Below are 19,601 nucleotides of genomic sequence, written 5' to 3' on the forward strand. Positions count from 1 at the left end.
ATTACAGGGAAACTGAAACACTGCAAGGAGTGACTTGCCAAGTCTGACAGAAAGACAGTGGCAGAACTTCCAATTTAACATGTAACATGCAGCTCCCACTGTTGTGCTTATGGACTTAAAGACAGGGTTACATATTACCCAGTTTATAGTTCCTCAAAAATGCTATAGCTGTCTTTATGTTACTGTTCTCCCGAATATAATTTCTGTATCAGTTCTAATGTCATAGTACCAGAGACTGTGCTCTCATCAAGACAAGTTATGCATACATCAAGTTATAGCTGTGTTTTTAATTAGTAATTTCCTTAGACTGAAACAGGAAACATGAGAAAAAGGTTCTGCAGCAGTAACGGACTACATTAATTTTTAAGAGGAAAATAATGGGAGGAATATAACAAGAATAAAGACATATACCAGAGGAGAAAATAATAATTTCCCAATTCCAATACTGACTCGACTGGAGTGGCGACTATGTTGAAAAATGTTACAGGTAAAACCAGTATTGCATAATACTTGAATATGTGTAACTCCCAGTTTTTGAGAAGTATAAAACATTAATCTATAGCTTTAGGATTTCATGTGTATGGTAGTTTGGCGAGCAAATTATGCTGGAATGGAAATATGGGTGGAGGGAAATAGAACAATAATCAGAATAAATTTATTTTAAAATATGGGTGTCATCTAACTTTTTCATTATTTAAAATGTTGTTATTAAAAGTTAGCCATACAAAACTCATTCCACCAAATACCACAATCATTTCCTCTTTCCACATTCAGGAAGAACTACATCAGCCCTCTGGAGTTGAAGGAAGAACATCATATTTAAAAATAATGAAGTCTAAGAGCTTCTCCACTTAACTTCATTAGGTCATGGGAGCTTCTTTTGAATGTGAAATCAGAAAAGGTTTGTGCTGGCAGCCTGGACTTCTAACAGTCTTTCAGATGTTATTGGGAGAAGGAATTACAGATTAGGCTCAAATATTAACATTACATTTGTGAAATTGAGGAGTTTTTACATAATTAACAGCACAGATATTGAGGTGGAAATCTTCAATCAATTGGCTCTTCCACTTCTATGTCCAATGATTTGTGATATGCCTGGACAAAAAAAGACTTGGAAAGAACAGTACAAACACTTTCAGGATCAGTAAACTTTTCTATGCATCAGGCATGGACAAATGATCAGATTTTTATTTTTTAAACCCCAGAAAGGAGAGAGTAATGTTGCTGTCTTTCTACAGGAAGGGTGAAGTCCACCCATGGAGAATGCCCTATTAAGGTTCTTTGTGCTATTTAAGATCCCTAACAGGATCTTGTAAGGGAATGAGACACCACAACTAGGGGTTTTCACACTCTGAGTGTGCTACAGAGATGGGATCTGAATTGTGACAGATATGACAATTTTCTGCAATATTCTTAAAAACTTTATTGAATTAAGTTTAAGTATCGTTGGAATCCTCCATATTGAATAAAAAGTTTGTGTATTATTGTGAACCGTAGGAAATGTTATGAACTTCAGCCAGGGGGCAGACAGCAATGGACTTTTGGGACAAACAGTACTGACTGGTTTTCCTGGGAATTTCTAGAGAGAGGAAGTCTGGGTTGCTGTTAATATCACAGCGTAGGCAGGGAAACGTGCAGCCTGGAAAAATCCTAGTCAGGAGGGAGAGAGATGTGCATCTTCTTGCCTGGTCTTTAGATTATGTATTAATTATACTGATTACTTACGAATCCCGTTATCACTTTGAGGGTTGCCAGGCTCTTGCCCCAAGATCAAGGCCAGTATTATTCAAATTATTATATAGTTGGGAACCCTGATGTGCACAGTTGCAACACTCACAGTATAGGAACTCTTTTATATTTACAAATATAGTTTTTTAATACATTTAGCACAGTCACAAGCACCCCAACTTAGTAAAATAGAGATACTACAGAATGTACATCTGCCCATCCGTATACTCATACCATCTCCTGTAGAACAACCTGAAATGTTAGCCATTATCTTTCTCATCACCATCACCTTCCCCATCATCACCAGTGGCCATCATTCTGGCACCTTCCAAGGACAACATCTCTCTCTCTCCAACCACACCTAGGCTGGGATGCCACATTTATAATATGTTACGTTGACGCCACTATGTTTGATGCATATTTAGTAGTGGATTTTTCCCTTTTCCTTATTTGTATTTCTTCACTTTACTAATGTTGGGATGTCTTTTTTCTATTGCTTAGTATATCAGTGATCTCAACTTATTATCATATACATCCATTTGATACCATGGCCCTTTTGTGATTAGGTATCACATTTGTTATTTCTACCCTAACTGGCTATTTTGGTTCTTTCCAAGTTCCAAATTGTGGTGTACCTGTTTAGTTTAAAAGGGTATGAACTTAGGAAAGCCACTGTCATAAACAGATAGTTAAGGATTAATGCCTCTTTTACCTGTAAAGGGTTAAGCAGCTCAGTAAAGCTGGCTGACACCTGACCAGAGAACCAATAAGGGGACAAGATACTTTCAAATCTTGGCGGAGGGAAGTCTTTGTTTGTGCTCTTTGTTTTGGGTGTTGTTCGCTCTGGGGACTAAGAGGGACCAGATGTCAATCCAGGCTCTCCAAATCTTTCTGAATCAGTCTCTCATGTTTCAAAATTGTAAGTAACAGCCAGTCAAGGCGGATTAGTTTTATTTTTGTTTTCTCAACTTGTAAATGTCCCTTTTTTGCTGAGAGGATTTTACCTCTGCTTGCTGTAACTTTGAACCTAAGGCTAGAGGGGGTTCCTCTGGGCTATATGAATCTGATTACCCTGTAAAGTATTTTCCATCCTGATTTTACAGAGATGATTTTTTTTTACTTTTCTTTCTTTAATTAAAAGCTTTCTTTTTAAGAACCTGATTGATTTTTCCTTGTTTTAAGATCCAAGGGGATTGGATCTGGACTCACCAGGGATTGGTGGGGGGAAAGGAGGGAGGATGGTTAATTTCTCCTTGTTTTAAGATCCAAGGGGTTTGGATCTGTGTTCACCAGGGAATTGGTGAAGCCTCTCAAGGCTGCCCAGGGAGGGGAAGGTTTTGCGGGGGACAAGAAGTGATCCAAACACTGAAATTTCTGGATGGTGGCAGAGTTACCAGGTCTAAGCTAGTAATTAAGCTTAGAAGTGTCCATGCAGGTCCCCACATTTGTACCCTAAAGTTCAGAGTGGGGAAGAAACCTTGACAGCCCCTATGCCAACCTGCTTTAATGCATCCTCTATGTTAAAAGTCGAAGCGATACATGGACCTTATGCTTTAGCTCATCACCATCTATCTAGGACAGGGGTTCTCAGACTCGGGGTCAAGACCCCTCAGGGGGTCGCGAGGTTATTATATGGGGGGTCACAAGCTGTCAGCCCCTCCCTCCCAACCCGTTTGCCTCCAGCATTTATAACGGTGTTAAATATATTTAAAAGGTTCTTAATTTATAAGGGGGGGATCACACTCAGAGGCTTGCTATATGAAAGGGGTCACCAGTACATACATTTGAGAACCACTTATCTAGGAGAAAGGTCCTAAACCTATGTATGTTAACTTTGTTTTAGCTCAACATATAGGACGTGGCCTGCAGGTCCCTTGTGTTACAGCCAAAATATACTCTAATATAAACCTATAATAATAGAACAAAATAATCAGACCCATAAGAAAATAAGAAATTTATAAGAAAAGATATATAGGCAAGTAAGCAGGCTAGCCTTAGATGTATCTCATGTACCTCTTATGTATGTTAGTTCTTTGCCAGGACACTTCTGTGGTTGACTCATGTACCTATGGTCAGAAATTCCCCTTAAACTCTATTTTCAGTTCCCCAAATACTTTGGGTTTTCTGTTAAGCCGTTTATCTATGCAAAGCTTATTTGTTCAAAGTTCATAGGTCTCAAGCCTTATGCTAACTTGCTGAAGCTAATGTCTTACAGGATACAGGCCTGTAGGTTTTTTGCATTACTGCTGAATATAATGCAAAGCAGAATATAATGCAAATCCGTAAATATAATAAGGCAAGCTAGCCCACTGGGCTACAGTCTCCACCCAAGACAAGTGACAGCTGCGAATTGGGAGCCTAACGGACATCCTTGCTGGACCACAGAAGGGGAATACAAGTGCAGTTGCCTTGAACTGTGAAATGCACCACTCTCAATAGGTCTGTATGAAAGAGAACCGTTGGTGGTCTGGAGAGTGGCTATCATATCAAAGTGTATTTGGGTTATATGGCTGTGACCCCTCCTCCCCATAAGATGCACTGACAGGTTTACTATTCCAGATCGTAGGACTAGCATCCATGTAGGGGCTGCTGTGCTGCACCTTTATGGTCTGCCTGCCTGTGCAAATGTGAAGTCCAGCCCCTATCCATCTATTGCTTGGGTTTTGTGTCTCAAGGACTGGACTTCACCCTAAAAAAGTAGTAGTTGGTGTATTTTTTAAAATTAGAACTATCACATCTCAGAGCTAACATTGTTAGCAAAGAACTTGCAGAAGAGCTGCTAACAAGTCTCAACTAGTTATCTGAGCTGCTCAAACCACATAGTAACCTTTGTGATTTAAAACAAAACAAAACTGGCTATCTACAATCATCAGCTCATGCCAGTGTGAAGTCTCTTAGCCTCAAAGAGCACGAGTGGGCAAACTTTTTGGCGTGAGGGCCACATCTTGTTATGGAAATTGTATGGCAGGCCATGAATGCTCACAAAATTAATAATTCATGTTCAAACAGGGATAATACAAGTTTGCTTCAAAATCAACACTATTAAAACAATTCTGTTGAACAATGCGCTGTTAGAAAATTACATTACTTGGCTTTTTGTTGCAGCTGGTCACCCTTCTTTATAATGGCATCAGAGTCCGGTGTCATTCTCATTGTGGAAATCCGCCATACTGAGATGAGATGCTGGTCAGTTAACTGGGATCTGTAGTCAAATTTGTTGTAATTCAGAAAATGTTTGTTTTCACACGTAGCCAAACAAAACAAGGATTTTCTGCGCCACCTTGCAGATATTTGGGTACTTTGTTTCACTCAAGAGGGCATAAAACTTGTACAGCTTTTCTGAATTGTACTTTTCCTTCAAGTTGAAATCGCATTGGAAATCAATGAGCTCCAGTTGTAATTCTTGTGGGGCTCTCTCATAGTCAAATGACAGTGGGCAGGTATCATAGCATTCCCTCTCAGATCTGAACCTTAGAGTTCAGAAAATGAGATATTAGCACCTGAATCCTCTAAGCTTAATTACCAGCTTAGATCTGATAGCACTGCCACCACCCAAAAATATAGTGTTCTGGGGCACTCTGACCTCCCCAACCTTCCCTGGGGACCCCAAGAACCCAGATCCCTTGGGTTCTTAAAACAAGGAGAAATAAACCATTCCTCCTCCTTTCCCCCTCCCAGAATTTCCCTCCCTGGGCTATCCTGAGAGATACTGATCCAACCTCTTAAATCACCATATAGAGAAGCATCTCCCTTCCCTTCCACAAAGAGGCAAACAGATTCAAGGAAAACAGAGAGAGATTCTATCTCTCTCCCTCCTGTCTTTCCCCACCCGTCCTGGTGAGTTATCCCAATCCTCTGGAATAAAACAAGGGAAACAAAAAAAAAAATCAATCAGGTTCTCTAAAAAGAAATCTTTTAATAAAAGAAAGGAAAAAGTAAAGAATTATCTCTGTAACTTTAAGATGTAAATATTACAGGGTCCTATAGCTTACAGACACCAGAAAGAGACTTTCCCCCCAGTACCAATACAAATCAAAATATTCCCAGCAACTACACATATAAAAGTTAACCAGCCAGATCCACAATTGCAAATAGAGTAAAACAATCAAAAAGCCTAAACCGCCTGTTCTTACTTAATATTTGAAAAGAAACTTAGAGAGCGTGTAGTAATGTCTGGTCTCTCTCAGACCCTCCAAGAGAAGAACACACAACGGACAAAGAACACACACAAAAGCTTCCCTCCACCCAAATTTAAAAGTATCTTGTCTTCTGATTGGTCTTCTGGTCAGGTGTCCAGTTCCCTGCTTGTAACCCTTTACAGGTAGAAGGGACATTAACCCTTAACAATCTGTTTATGACAGCAGGACACCAGCTCCAGTGTCTTCTCTATCTTCTCAATGTCAGAGAACTGATGAGAAATTCTCCGTGCAAGTCAGTTTACTGTACTTTTCTGTCTGCTCTGGCAACACTTCCATGTATTTCAGTGTTGGAAAGTGAGTGAATACTTTGTCCTTAATTTGTTTTGAAAACAAAACTAACTTGACTTTGAAAGCTGTCACAATAGAATACAATTTGTGTGCAAACACATTCTTTCCTTGCAGTTTCACATTAAGTTCATTTAAATGTGACAAGATATCCACATCAAAAGCGAGGTCACACACCCAGTTTGAATTCTTTAATTCAGGGAAATCGTTTTCTTTCCCCTGCATCTCCAGAAAAGTGTGAATTTCACCTCTGAGCTCCCAAACGCTCTGCAATTCCTTTCCTAGGCTGAGTAAGTAAAGTAAAGTAAGTCCTGATGTTTGGCATCAGTGTCTTCAAGAAGAGAAATGAATTGCCAACGATTAAGTCCCCTCGCTCTTACGTAGTTCACTATTTTCACTACTGTGTGAACAACATGATGTCCAGGACATTTTTGCAGAGGGTCTCCTGATGTATAAATACAATGCAGAAAAATCAACTCTTTAATAGGATTGTCTTCTTTTACTTTGTCCTGAATTCTTTTTAAAAGTCCTATGTTTTTCCCAGTTAAATTTGGCAATCCATTTGTGGTTACATTTGCCAGTTTTCTCCAGGGGAGCTTCAGATGTTCAAGGCAGCCAGACACCCACTCATATAAATCCGATCCCTTAATTGTGCCTTTCATTGATTTCATTGATAAAAATTCTTCTGTGATTTTAAATTTGTCATCAATTCCTCTGACAAAAAATCAATAACTGTGCTGTGTCCTTAATGTCAGAGCTGTTGTTGAGAGCTAACAAAAACAACGTAAAGCCATGTGCTATCTTGTTCAACTCAGAAACCGTATGTTCATCAATCACTTCTACACAGTGAGTAACAGTTCTTTGTGACAAACTAACGTTCTCAAATTTGTTTTGGTAGTCCAGGCATAGCATGCCAGGAACATCAACCATGCATTCTTTCAGCAAAAGGCTTATTTTGTTTAGCGATTTCAAATGCCAGAACATAACTTGTCTTCTTAGTGGCTTCCTGAACTGTAGCCTGTTGCACAAATATTTAGCCGAACTTTTAAGTTCACAGTGAATTTCTCAGCTTTTCTTGCCCTTTCCTCAGTTGTTAAATTGCTGCCATAATTAGGATGTTTTGTAGAAAAATGGCGATTCAAACTGTACTCCTTGAACACTGCGATGCTCTCCTGACAAATCAGGCATACAGCCTTCAAGTTCATGTTTGTAAAAAAAATATTTTGCATTCCATTCTTTGTTGAAAACCTGACACTCACTGTTCACTTTTTTTTTAAGCACTCATTTTTGAAAGGGAAAAGAAAATCCTCACTGCTGCCCTTATTTCAAACTGCTGTTTTACAACATTGCACGCACTTCACGCAGGGCCTCATTTTCAAAAGAGCATGGCACTGAGGTAGCCAGCATCACAAGATATTTACATGCCAGATGCACTAAAGGTTCATATGTCCCTTCGTGCTTCAACCACCATTCCAGGGGACATGCATCCATGCTGATGACAAGCTCTGCTCAATAACAATCCAAAGCAGTGCAGACCAATGCATGTTCATTTTCATAATCTGAGTCAGATCCCACCAGCAGAAGATTGATTTTCTTTTTCAGTGTTTCAGGTTCTGTAGTTTCCACGTCAGAGTGTTGCTCTTCTAAGACTTCTGAAAGCATGCTCCATGCCTTGTCCCTCTCAGATTTTGGAAGGCATTTCAGATTCTTATACCCTGGATCAAGTGCTGTAGCTATCTTTAGAAATCTCACATTGGTATCTTCTTTGCGTTTTGTGAAATCTGTAGTGAAAGTGTTCTTAAAATGAACAACATGTGCTGGGTCATCATCCGAGACTGTTATAACATGAAATATATGGCAGAATGTGAGTAAAATAAAGCAGGGGACAAACAATTCCCCCCACCAGGAGTTCAGTTACAGATTTAATTAATGCATTTTTTTTAATGAGCATCATCAGCATGGAAGCATGTCCTCTGGAATGGTGACTGAAGCATGAAGGGGCATACAAATGTTTAGCATATCTGGCATGTAAATACCTTGCAATGCCAGATATTAAAGTGCCATGCAAACACCTGCTCTCACTTTCCGGTGACATTGTAAATAGGAAGAGGGCAGCATTATCTCCTGTAAATGTAAACAAACAAACAAGATGTCTTAGCGACTGGCTGAACAAGAAGTAGGACTGAGTGGACTTGCAGGCTCTGAAGTTTTACCTTGTTTTGTTTTTGAGTGCAGTTATGTAACAACAAAAAATCTACATTTGTAAATTGCACTTTCACAGCAAAGAGATTGCACTACAGTACTTGTATGAGGTGAATTGAAAAACACTGTTTCTTTTATCATTTTACAGTGTAAATATTTCTAATAAAAATACACTTTCATTTCAATTACAACACAGAATACAATATATATGAAAATGTACAAAAACATCCAAAATATTTAATAAATTTCAATTGGAATTCTATCGTTTAACAGTGCGGTTAAAACTACGATTAATTGCAATTAATTGTTTGGAGTTAATCAAATAAGTTAACTGCGACTAATCGACGGCCCCACTTTAAATCCGTCTGTAAGACTTGCCTCTGCTATGATGTCTACAAAACTCAGCTTTCATATGGAGGCAGGTGACAAGTTGTGACTATTCCCCTTTCCCTCTTTCCTTGTCCTATTCCCTTCCTCGCTACAGTAACTCCCCACTCAGCGTTGTAGTTGTGTTCCTTAAAAATGTGACTTTAAGCAAAACAATGTTAAGCGAATCCAATTTCCCCATAAGAATTAATGTAAATGGGGGGGGGGTTAGGTTCCAGGGAAATTTTTTCATCAGGCAAAAGACTATATATATATATTTTTATACACACACACACACACACACACACACACACAGAGAGAGAGACACACACACACAGTATAAGTTTTAAACAAACAATTTAATACTGTTACACAGTGATGATGATTGTGAAGCTTGGTTGAGGTGGTGAAGTCAGATGGTGGGATATTTCCCAGGGTATGCCTTACTGCTAAATTTTGAACTAGCAATCGGCTGAGCCCTCACGGGTTAACACGTTGTTAATGTAGCCTCATACTCTACAAGTCAGCACGTATGGAGGGAGAGGAGACAACATGGCAGACAGTGTGTGTGTGAGAGAGATGCGCATTGTCCCTTTAAGTACACAGCCTCATCCACTCTAAGTACACTCCCTTTTAAAATAGATTAGCAAATTAAGACAGCAGCTCCAGCCAGCAAGCTCTCTCCATCCTGAGCCCTGTCCTGTATCCTCCCTGCTCTTTGGAAATGGGGTAAGCGGGGTGCAGGAACAGGGGGGAGGGGGACAACCTGATATTGGCCCCCTCTTCCCCCCCTTGCACAGCAATCAGGAGGCTCTGGAGAGCAGCTCCAAGGCAGAGGGCAGCAGCAGCACATAGCAGTGGGGGGAGGGACAGCTGAACTGCCGGCAACTGATAGCCTGTTGGATGGCTGCCGCACAGGGAACTTAGGGGAACGGGGCGCTGATACGGGGGCTGCCAGTCTACCCTGGTTCAAAGCCCCCAACAGCTAGCTCCAATGGGCTGCTCTTCCTGCAAACAGTGGACAAAGCAGGCGGCTGCCAAATGACGTTATATGGGAGCATTGTGCCACTTTAAACAAGCATGTTTTCTAATTGATCAGCAATGTAACAACAAAACAATGTTAACCAGGACGACTTTAAGTGAAGAGTTACTGTACCACTACCTCACTTACGTAGCTAACAAAGCGGTGCCTGTACTACACCAGATTCATTTGCTCATTTGATGTCTCCACGTGTCCTATCCTTTGTGTATGTCTTTAGATTGAAAAACTTGCAAAGCAGGGATCGTCTCTTTTCTGTTTGTACAGCACCAAGTGGTGCCCCCAATCCCAAGTAGGGCCTCTGGTCACTACCATAGTATAAATATTAATTATAATAAAAACCTGCCTTGACTGGCTCCTGCTGAACTTTGATGGATCAATCATATTACAGGAACTTTGCAGATAGGTCAAGACACCTCATCGTATGATAATCAGTTCTCTGTTTTAAAAAAACTCTAGGAGAATAATTTTGATTAATTTTCATTTTGAGTACAAATCAAATCCAAAATCAAGTAATCATTCAATCCCTAAATAACATAATCCTTAAATTAAACTGCTCACAGTCACCAAACCCCTCTCCAGACTGCCCCCAAACCATCACAGGAACTGCAGTACCAGATTACACCAGCGGTCTGTTACTTGTCATGAGGACTGTCGAATAAGTATTCAGTCAAAACAACGTGCCTTGAGCATGTTCTGAAGATTAAGTAAACTCAGGCCACGGAACACTGCTACAGGTTCCTAGGCGGGGAATATCCATTGCAAATGTTCTGTTTCCAGTCCCACAGAAATGTATGTCTAATGAGCAGCTGACAGAGATTTTATTGGGTCAAAGTACAAGAAGACAATGGGCACATTTTGTTCCAAGACAATGTGTTTACGTTTGCAACAGCACTTCAGAATCTTTGCATCACCTGACTTAGCTTCCCAGTTGCTGCCCATCCTCTCCATTTGTGGACAATGTCCTGCCAGAGAACTAGATCTGTATTCTTTAGAAGCAGACCGCTTTTCCTGCTAATGCACAGTATCTGTACTATGTACACCACTCTCAGTCCTCCAAGACTCAAGGCTCTTCTTCACTGCAGCATGAGGACAAGGTATAACTCAAGTGTGTTACCCCTGCTGACTCGGGAGCTAACACAGCAGTGAAAGCAAGCCTCAAATAGAGATATACACCTTTCAAAGACAAGCCAAGATTAATAATATCCACAGCAGAGTTAACTCCTATTGAGTTAGCCTAGCTTGAGTGAAAATACTTGACATTATCAAAAAAAAAAAAAAAAACCCAACCAAAAAAACCCAACCAAAAAACCAAACCACCAACGAAAAAAAAACCTAAACCACTACACACCAAAAGAAACCCACTCAAGCTGCAGAGAGTGATTGTATCAGCAGCCCAGAGTGTTTGTATTTGCAGCGGAGTCCAGACTGCATCTCTAGCTCCAGCATCAGTCCTACCTGAGCTTCAGCCCATGTCCCTTGACAGGCCAGCTTCCTCAGCTGTGACTGACAGCAAGAAATGTGTTTTTATCTTGTGGTAGCTAATGCGCGTTAACCTACCTATCCCATTGTAAAAACACAGAGGAGACAGGGCACTCTCACTTTACTGCCCGGTGAACTAGGTGAGGCCAAGCCCTGCCTGGGATCTAGTGCTGACCTCGCCTAGGGTCCTCCGGGTACAGTACAAGGGCCTCTGTCGCCACTTAGGATATTACAGTGCGATAACCATCATGCGCTCCTTATCTAGCTGTAAAAACATCCCCTTTGGGTCGGTGAAGCCAAAGCCCCTAAAGCAGCACTTACCTGGCGCTCGCGCTTTCCGTGCGGGAGAGTTTGGTTCGAGGCAACATTGGCATCATATACCTCAAGCTAACCGGGCCGTGCAGACAGGTGTATATGAGCGTCACCGCAACACGTCACGCCTGCACAGCGTTGAGTGTGCACAGATCAATCCCCCCCAAAAAAGCGTGTCAGCAGCGCCATTTCCCAGGCTGGGAAATCAGTCCCTGACCGCCCAGGATAGGAGGGTGCTTTGCTGCTGCTGCTGGCGGCCAAGCGCACTGCACACACTTCGGGGCTCCTTGCATCCCTCCAGCCTCCCTTGCCCCATGGCCACCCTCTGTTACAGGGACTCTCTGCGGGGCGAGGACACGCCGGGCCAAAGCGGGGCTGCGCGGGGCGGTGAATAGGGCAGCAAGCGGGTGGGGCGGCACGAGGGAGCGGTGTCGGGGGAGGGGTGATGGGGCAGAGCCTCACTCCGCTGCTCAGGGCTCCCCTCTGCCCGGCTGGGGAGTGTGACGGGCTGATGGACCCCGCCCCGCGCGGGGCCTCGACGTGCGAAACGCCCGCGCCCCAGCTTCCGCGCCCCAGCCAACAACCTAACGGTCCCCCTCACTAGCCTCCCGCCGACGCCTACGTCACTTCTTGCCCCGCCCCTTGGGGCCCCGAATATTATCTGCAAACACCGTTATTTATTCGTTTAAATTCTTGTAAATATTCGTAGACTACAAAGGGGGGAAATCGGTAGAAACGGGTTGTGAGTGATGTCATCAACCCCCTGCCAATCAGCAGCATCGGGGGCGTAGCCGGCGAGACACCTCTTCTCTATATAAGGGGGACACGTCGCAGTCGCCTCCTGCCTGTCTGCGAGTGGAGGCGGCTGAGGTTCTGTGCGGAAGGGTGCGGCGCTGCAGCGATGGGGAACACGGTGGCTCGGGAGGACTTTGAGTGGGTTTACACGGACCAGCCCCACGCCGATCGCCGCAAGGCGATCCTAGGTGAGCGAGGGGCCCGGGCAGCTTCCCCTCCGCGCCGGAGCGTCCTGCTGGCGGCGCATGTGTCTCCCTGTCCGAGCCGGCGGTGCCCTGGGCTCTGCCCGTTCCGCCGGCGGGGGAAGGGCCTGCTGCCTCCCCACAGGGAACGGGTCGCCCCCGGGCTCGCCCTATCCGCTGGCAGCCTGCGCTGCTTGTCGCTCTGCGCGGCGGGAGGCGCGCTGCCTGCGGCACGGAGCGGCCCCGTCCAGCGGAGGTGGCGTTTGTGGGGGCCTCGTGGGTGTCCCCAGCGCCGAGGGGGCCCGTTTCCGGGCTCGCCGGGGGTGGCGAGCTTGGTAAAATGGCTGCCGCGGAAGAGGGGCAGGCGAGTGACAAATGAGTCGGCCCCTTGAGCCAGGCTCGGAGGCCGAGCTCTTCAGGCGCCTCGAAGGGCCCACCCCATCCGTGAGCCGCTAGACACCGCTCCTCCCTCCGTGCGGGGGGCAGCGCGATTACCAGGACTTCTCCCGCCGCCCTGCTGCCCGCGAGCGGAGCCCCGGCATGAGGCGTTTCTGGACTGTCCAGAGGCCGGAGTCAACCCTGCAGATCCGCCCTCCTTGCCAGCGGCTCTGCGGGGCACGGGGAGGCTCCTCGCCGTTATCTTGACATGCCTTCCGCTCGGCTGATTCGGGGGAGGGACTGTCCTGTGGGTTAGACACGCATCGAACTGTCTTGCCTCCCTCAAGTAACTCTCTGCGGTTGAAAGCCTCCTTTTAGCTAACGCGCTGGAGGGAGGGAGGGTGGTTTCCAGAAACGTCTCCGGAATATTTCTTGTTAAAACTGATTGCCTGGGAAATTTGTACACGCATTGTGCACACGTGAAGGAGAGGAGGAGGAGAAAAGCCCCTAAAAAGTGATTTTTGTTTTTTGATCTTGCTGTCGGAAGAGCTGTTTGAGATGGAAAGCATGAAGGAGGCTGCATTTTCATGATGTGTACTGTTGGGCTGTGTAGTGTAGTGATGGATGTGATCAGGTGTATATGAAACTGACGGTGTTTGTAGGGTAGTGGGAAGGGAAATGGTGACTATACTACAGTGTTTCCAAAGAGCAGACTTCTATAGGGTTTCTGATCAGTTGTTACTGGATGAACACTTCCCTTTTTTTAAGTTGGGGTGTTTTTAGTTAACACTGGCAATGAGCACTTGTATCTGAGTGCTTATCTACACAGAGCAGTAATGCAGACAACTGGGGTATGACTTCTAAAGTGCACTAGTGTGGTGTGCATTAGTTTGTCCATGTAGACCCTGCTGGTGTGTACTAAAGGTTCCCTCCTGTGTGTGAATGTAGTGGTGTTTGAAGCAGTGCTACGTTAAAGTGCACTAGGGAATATTACAAAAACATTACTTGTTACTGTGTGTGCGTATATAATAAATAGCCTGCCAAAACCCTGATTTGTTTTTTTGGCCATCTGCATAGAACACAAATTGCTAAAAGACCCACCCCACATAAATTACGGTGGGTCTGCCTCTAACTGATGGTGCAAAGGGTGGGGATTGGTTTCATTTTCATTTCATTTTCTTGAGGCTGGGAAACACTACTATACCAAATGCAGAGGTTACTTTAGGGTTTAAAAGGTGAGCATTAAACACCTGAAGTGCACAAAATAGTCAGTACTTTGACCAATTTGCAACTAGCTTTATAATGACAGTGGTTCAGATTTGCCTAAATTAAGCATAGCTTACACCTCTGCACAACCAAGTCATCCCAAGAGTGGGATGTGGAGGGAGGGCCATTTTATTAGCTGAGGGAGGCTGTTCTGGGAAAGTAGTACTAAGCCTCGAAGTTGCATCGAGTTTTTGACCACATTGATTCCTTGTCCATGACCACTTAGGCGAGGGGCGGGCAAACTTTTTGGCCCGAGGGCCATGTTGGGATTGCAAAACTGTATGGAGGGCTGAGTAGGGAAGGCTGTGCCTCCCCAAACAGCCTGGTCACACTTCCTGCCCCCTGACTACCCCCCTCAGAACCTCTGACCCATCCAACCCCCCTGCTCCTTGTCCCTTGACTGACCCCTCCTGGGACCCCCACCTCCTATTCACACCCCTACCCCTAACAGCCCCTGGGATCCAACCCCCCAGCTCCCTATGCCCTAACTGTCCCCTGGGACCCTCTGCCCCTTAGCCAACCCCTTCTGCTCCCCACCCCCTTACCGTGCTGCTCAGAGCAGCAGGAGCTTGCATCCCTGGAGCCTGCCTGGCAGGAGCGAGGGGCCAGAGTGCAGGTGGCATGGTGAACTGAGGCTGCAGGGGAGGGGGGACAGCAGGGGAGGAGCTGGGGGCTAGCCTCCCTGGCCAGGAGCTCAGGGGCTGCAGTTTGCCCACCTCTGACTTAGGCTGCGTTGGCCTTCTGCAATTTGGACTGTCTGCCTTGTTTTGCTACAGCTCCCCAAGCCATCTTCCCTGGCTCTGCCGATGGTAAAAGCTGGTGTAGAGCCTGAAATATAATGTTTAATATCTGGCAGCATTGTTGATGTATGCAACTCTAGCAAGGACTATAAACCTTAGGTGGGTTGTGTAACATGCTGCTTGTACACTCTTGGTCTTAAAGGGATTTTAGTGCAAATAACAGTGCTTCCAGAAGCTTAATCACTGAAGTAGAAATAGCAAGTCATAAATAGGAATCTTTACATGTCTGCCCAAGACGAGTATGAAGTTGCTTTTTCTTTAATTTTCTTACCCTAAAAGTCGTGTTGTTGTCCCTCAGGTGTATGATTAATTTAAATCTGTAACAAACTGGAAGTGCATGCTAAGTATTAAGAGGCTTTGGGTTTCTAGAATAAAACATCAAATACCACTAAACTACAACAGCACTCTTTTATTTTGCTCAATATTTCAGGCATGCACATATGCCTAGAGCAGTCAAACAATTCTCAAGATGTACATGCAACCTACTAATGTAACTCAATTGCCAAAAATGTAGGAAGACTTGTTGAATAGACTCATTCCTTAATGAATAGAATCAATTTGGGGGGAGGAGGGTGTATTAGTAACTGTTTGTGTGGCTGAAAAAACTCTGGCTCTACTAAGGTGTACTTGTAACATTTTTCTCTTTGCATTTAACTATTTTTCTTCTCCCCATAACAGCTAAACATCCAGAAATAAAAGCTTTAATGAAGCCAGACAACAACTTGATATGGGTGGTTGTACTGATGGTTCTTGCACAATTGATTGCATTTTATCTAGTTAAAGACTTGGACTGGAAATGGGTCATGTTCTGGGCTTATGTTTTTGGCAGCTGCATCAGTCACTCAATGACTCTGGCTATTCATGAGATCTCTCACAATAGTGCCTTTGGCAATTGCAGAGCTATGTCAAATCGGTGGTTTGGAATGTTTGCCAATCTCCCTCTTGGCCTCCCATACTCTGTATCTTTCAAGAGATACCACATGGATCATCATCGCTATCTAGGAGGTGATGGAATTGATGTAGATATTCCTACTGACTTTGAAGGCTGGTTTTTCTGTACTCGTTTTAGGAAGTTCATATGGATTGTTCTTCAGCCCTTTTTCTATGCTGTTCGACCTCTCTGCATCAATCCCAAGCCAATTTCTCGATTGGAAATCATCAACGTGTTGGCACAGATCTCTTTTGATGTTGTAATATACTACTACTTGGGAATTAAATCAACCTCCTACATGGTTGTAGGATCAATACTTGGACTGGGGTTGCACCCAATTTCAGGACACTTCATAGCTGAACATTACATGTTTTTAAAGGGACATGAGACTTACTCCTATTATGGGCCACTTAATTTGCTCACTTTTAATGTTGGCTACCACAATGAACACCATGACTTTCCCAATATTCCTGGCAAGAACCTTCCATTGGTAAGTACACTTTCAAGAATATATAAAGCTAATGGTAAACTGAAATTTACATCAGGGGTGGGAAAACTTTTTGGCCTGAGGGCTGCATCTGGGTATAGAAATTGTATGGTGGGCCATGAATGCTCATGAAATTGGGGTTGAGATGGGGGAGCAGGAGGGGGCTCTGGCTGGGAGTATGAGCTCTAGGGGTGGGGCCAGAAATGAGTTCAGGGTGCAGGAGGGGATGAGGGCTCCAGCAGGGAGTGCAGGTCAAGGAGGGGTTTGGGGTGCAGAAGGGGCTCCAGGCTGATACCAAGGGGTTCAGAGAGCAGGAGGGGGATCAGGGCTGGGGATTGGGTATACAGTTCTCTGCCTCCTAGATGGAGGCGTGGCCAGGCAGCGCAGCTGTGCCTTGTCTGTCCACAGGTATGGTCCTTGCAGCTCCCATTACACATAGCAGCATGGCCCCTCTGGCTCCTGCTTCTGGGAGCTGCAGAGTGGCCCCTGACCCTGCTCCCCAGCTGGAGCTCAAGGGCTGGATTAAAACAGCTGGCAGGCTGGATCTGGGCTGTAGTTTGCCTACCCGTTTTAGTTTTTGGCTAAAGTAGGATACTTAGGGTACTGCTGCTAAAGTATCCACTATAGACTTAAAACTACACTATGGGAAAAAATTGTCCTCTATTAAAGCAATCTTAAGTGTTACTTCTAATTGTCCTTCCCCATCCAGCCTTACAATCTGTTTCTCTATTTGCCTACTGGGTAGTATTTGACAGCACCTTGCATACTTCGTTTTTATATGTAATTCAGTTTCTCACATTTTGGTTCCTGTTTCCCCCACAGCAGTAGAAGAGAAACAACTCATTATAAAACAACAAAAATGGGAGGAAACAAGGACAGTGAAACTGCAGTCCTTTTTTTAAAAAAGGACTGCATTTTAATTTGAGCATTTCTCAAGTAAAAGCTGGCATAGCTAATCTGATCCTTTCTGCTTACACAGGGATGCTTCTCGACTACTTTTAGCAAACTGATTAGTTTTTGCTTGTTAACAGGAAGCTATTGAACTTGTTTTACCTCAGATTAACATACTGTCTGGACAAAGCAAAGAACCAGGACGGCCTGAATATCCCATGTAGATTACACCTCTGTTAATTTAGGAGTACCTAAAAGGCCTTCCCTGCAATCAGAAACTAAGCAAGCAGCTTGCTTAAGGCATTAAAACAGCTTTGCATTCTCACTACAGTTAGTGTTAAAACTCTGATAGCTCCACATTGGGTGAATAAAATCTACTTTAAAAAAAAAGGTTTAATGTTTAAAAAAAACTCATTTAATTTAAATTTGAAACTGACCACCTATAATGTCTAAATTTATAATCTTCAGATAATACCACTAAAAGTAAATTTCTTAGCACTCCCAGTTGTTTAAAGACTTTGTTCTCTTCTGCTTCTAGAAGTGCTGGCAGAAACACTGGAGGGAAGAGTCTTGAGCTTAAACAAATATGAATAAACCTTCATTTTCTTCCTCTTAGGTGAAGAAAATAGCAGCTGAATACTATGATCATCTTCCACAATATAACTCCTGGATAAAAGTGCTTTATGACTTTGTGATGGATGACACAATCAGCCCTTACTCACGCATGAAAAGGAAATTAAAGGGTGATGTGAAACAGGATTAAACTTCACCAGCCAAAAGACTCTACAAAGCAAGATCTGGGATATTTAGCAAGAATTCCTTGTACCAGCTACTTGAAAAGTGTATTTGTGTCCTGAATTTAAACTTCAGACATCTACAAGAATGCATTGGTGTATCCTAAAACAGAGCTCTTCAGACCAATTAGGCTACCACTAGCTAAACATTCTAACAGTCATTGGTGTAACTAATAGACAAAACACAATTGAATATGCTCAGTGTATGTGTATAATAGTACTTAAGTTTGTTTTATAATACTTATTTCATAGCTGCTAACAAATCTTGTACTCAGACACCTGTCTGGCTTGTCTGTTTAGACCTATAAAAGATGCTTGAAACCATGTTACAGTTCTGGCTTGTCCTGTGCTGGCCATTCCATGCTCATAACTTAGTCAATTATAGTATTAAAGTTCATACTTGATAAAGTTAATTCTAAGCTAACATGATTAAGTCTCGTTTCATTAAATGTGCTTTCAACTTATTGTCTCTGAACTACTTTGGTGGTAGGCACTAGGGGAGAAACTAAACCTCTAAACAGCAGTTTATAGTGAGTGAATCTGCCTTGATGGCTATTTCACTGCTGAACCAAAGCAGTGGCAGAGCCAGGTTCTTATCAACAGTGACTCACTACCCCTAGTATTGAAAACTACTCTGTGAGGCTGCTGTTTTTTACTAACCACTCTTACTGGTACTGGAGACTAAAGTAGTGATTATCTGACTAATTTCCTGGCTATATAGCTATTAGGAAAAGAGTGGCAGAATAATCTGAAGACAAGTGTGTTTAGACCCTAGTGGGGGAAAAACATCTACTAGCTTGGTATGGCTGACTGGGCTTGTTTAGCTTTTAATAAAGCCACACTGAGTGGGTTTCGTTTTAATGTCAGTCACATGTACATCTATGTAATGAAGAGGCAATTAGTGAAAATACACTAGGCACCTCAGTCCTAGTTTAGGCTCTACTATGAACCCTGTTGGCACCTAAGCAGTTAGGAACTTTGTACCTTGAATGAGTTTAGGTTTCTGCCTGTGGGCATGTGCACTACTGTCTTAAGCCCTAAACTGATTCAAAAAGCAGAATAAGAGGTTTTGTCTACCTCTGGTGTGTGCAGATGGTGAGACCACCTACTGCATTGTTGGCAGCACCATCATTATCTCTCTTTCTCTTCACTCCCCATTACCATAAACATTTAGGTTTCTAAGCTGCCTCTAAACAGCTGGTTCCCATTGTGGATTGCTAAAATGAGGTAGCCTAGCTCTAATCCTGTCCCTCTCAGAGGGGGACACTTGTTATTAGCATCTCCTAGGGGTTAGGCAAGGAGCACAGAAGCTAATGTACTGGTTTTTGTGGATTGCATTCTAAGATGCGTATCTGTTCCCCATCGTAGGCAGCCTAGGGGCTTAGCAATTAGCTTTGGCAATTTAGTGTTCCTGTGATTGTTTAGGCATCTGACAGTAGGTGCTGTGATGCTCAGCATTGTAAT

General features: G+C 43.6%; 1 protein-coding gene across 1 annotated transcript; it reads left to right on the top strand.

Moving 5' to 3' along the window:
* Nucleotides 1-12,451: 12,451 nt before the first annotated feature.
* On the top strand, nucleotides 12,452-18,601 carry DEGS1 (delta 4-desaturase, sphingolipid 1). Its single transcript, XM_050948620.1, has 3 exons — nucleotides 12,452-12,596; nucleotides 15,713-16,455; nucleotides 17,960-18,601. Exons 1-3 carry the CDS (start codon nucleotides 12,515-12,517, stop codon nucleotides 18,104-18,106), a joined length of 972 nt encoding a protein of 323 aa, XP_050804577.1. The 5' UTR covers nucleotides 12,452-12,514; the 3' UTR covers nucleotides 18,107-18,601.
* Nucleotides 18,602-19,601: the final 1,000 nt, after the last annotated feature.

Source organism: Gopherus flavomarginatus, chromosome 4 (assembly GCF_025201925.1).
Source record: "Gopherus flavomarginatus isolate rGopFla2 chromosome 4, rGopFla2.mat.asm, whole genome shotgun sequence".
NCBI lineage: Eukaryota > Metazoa > Chordata > Testudines > Testudinidae > Gopherus > Gopherus flavomarginatus.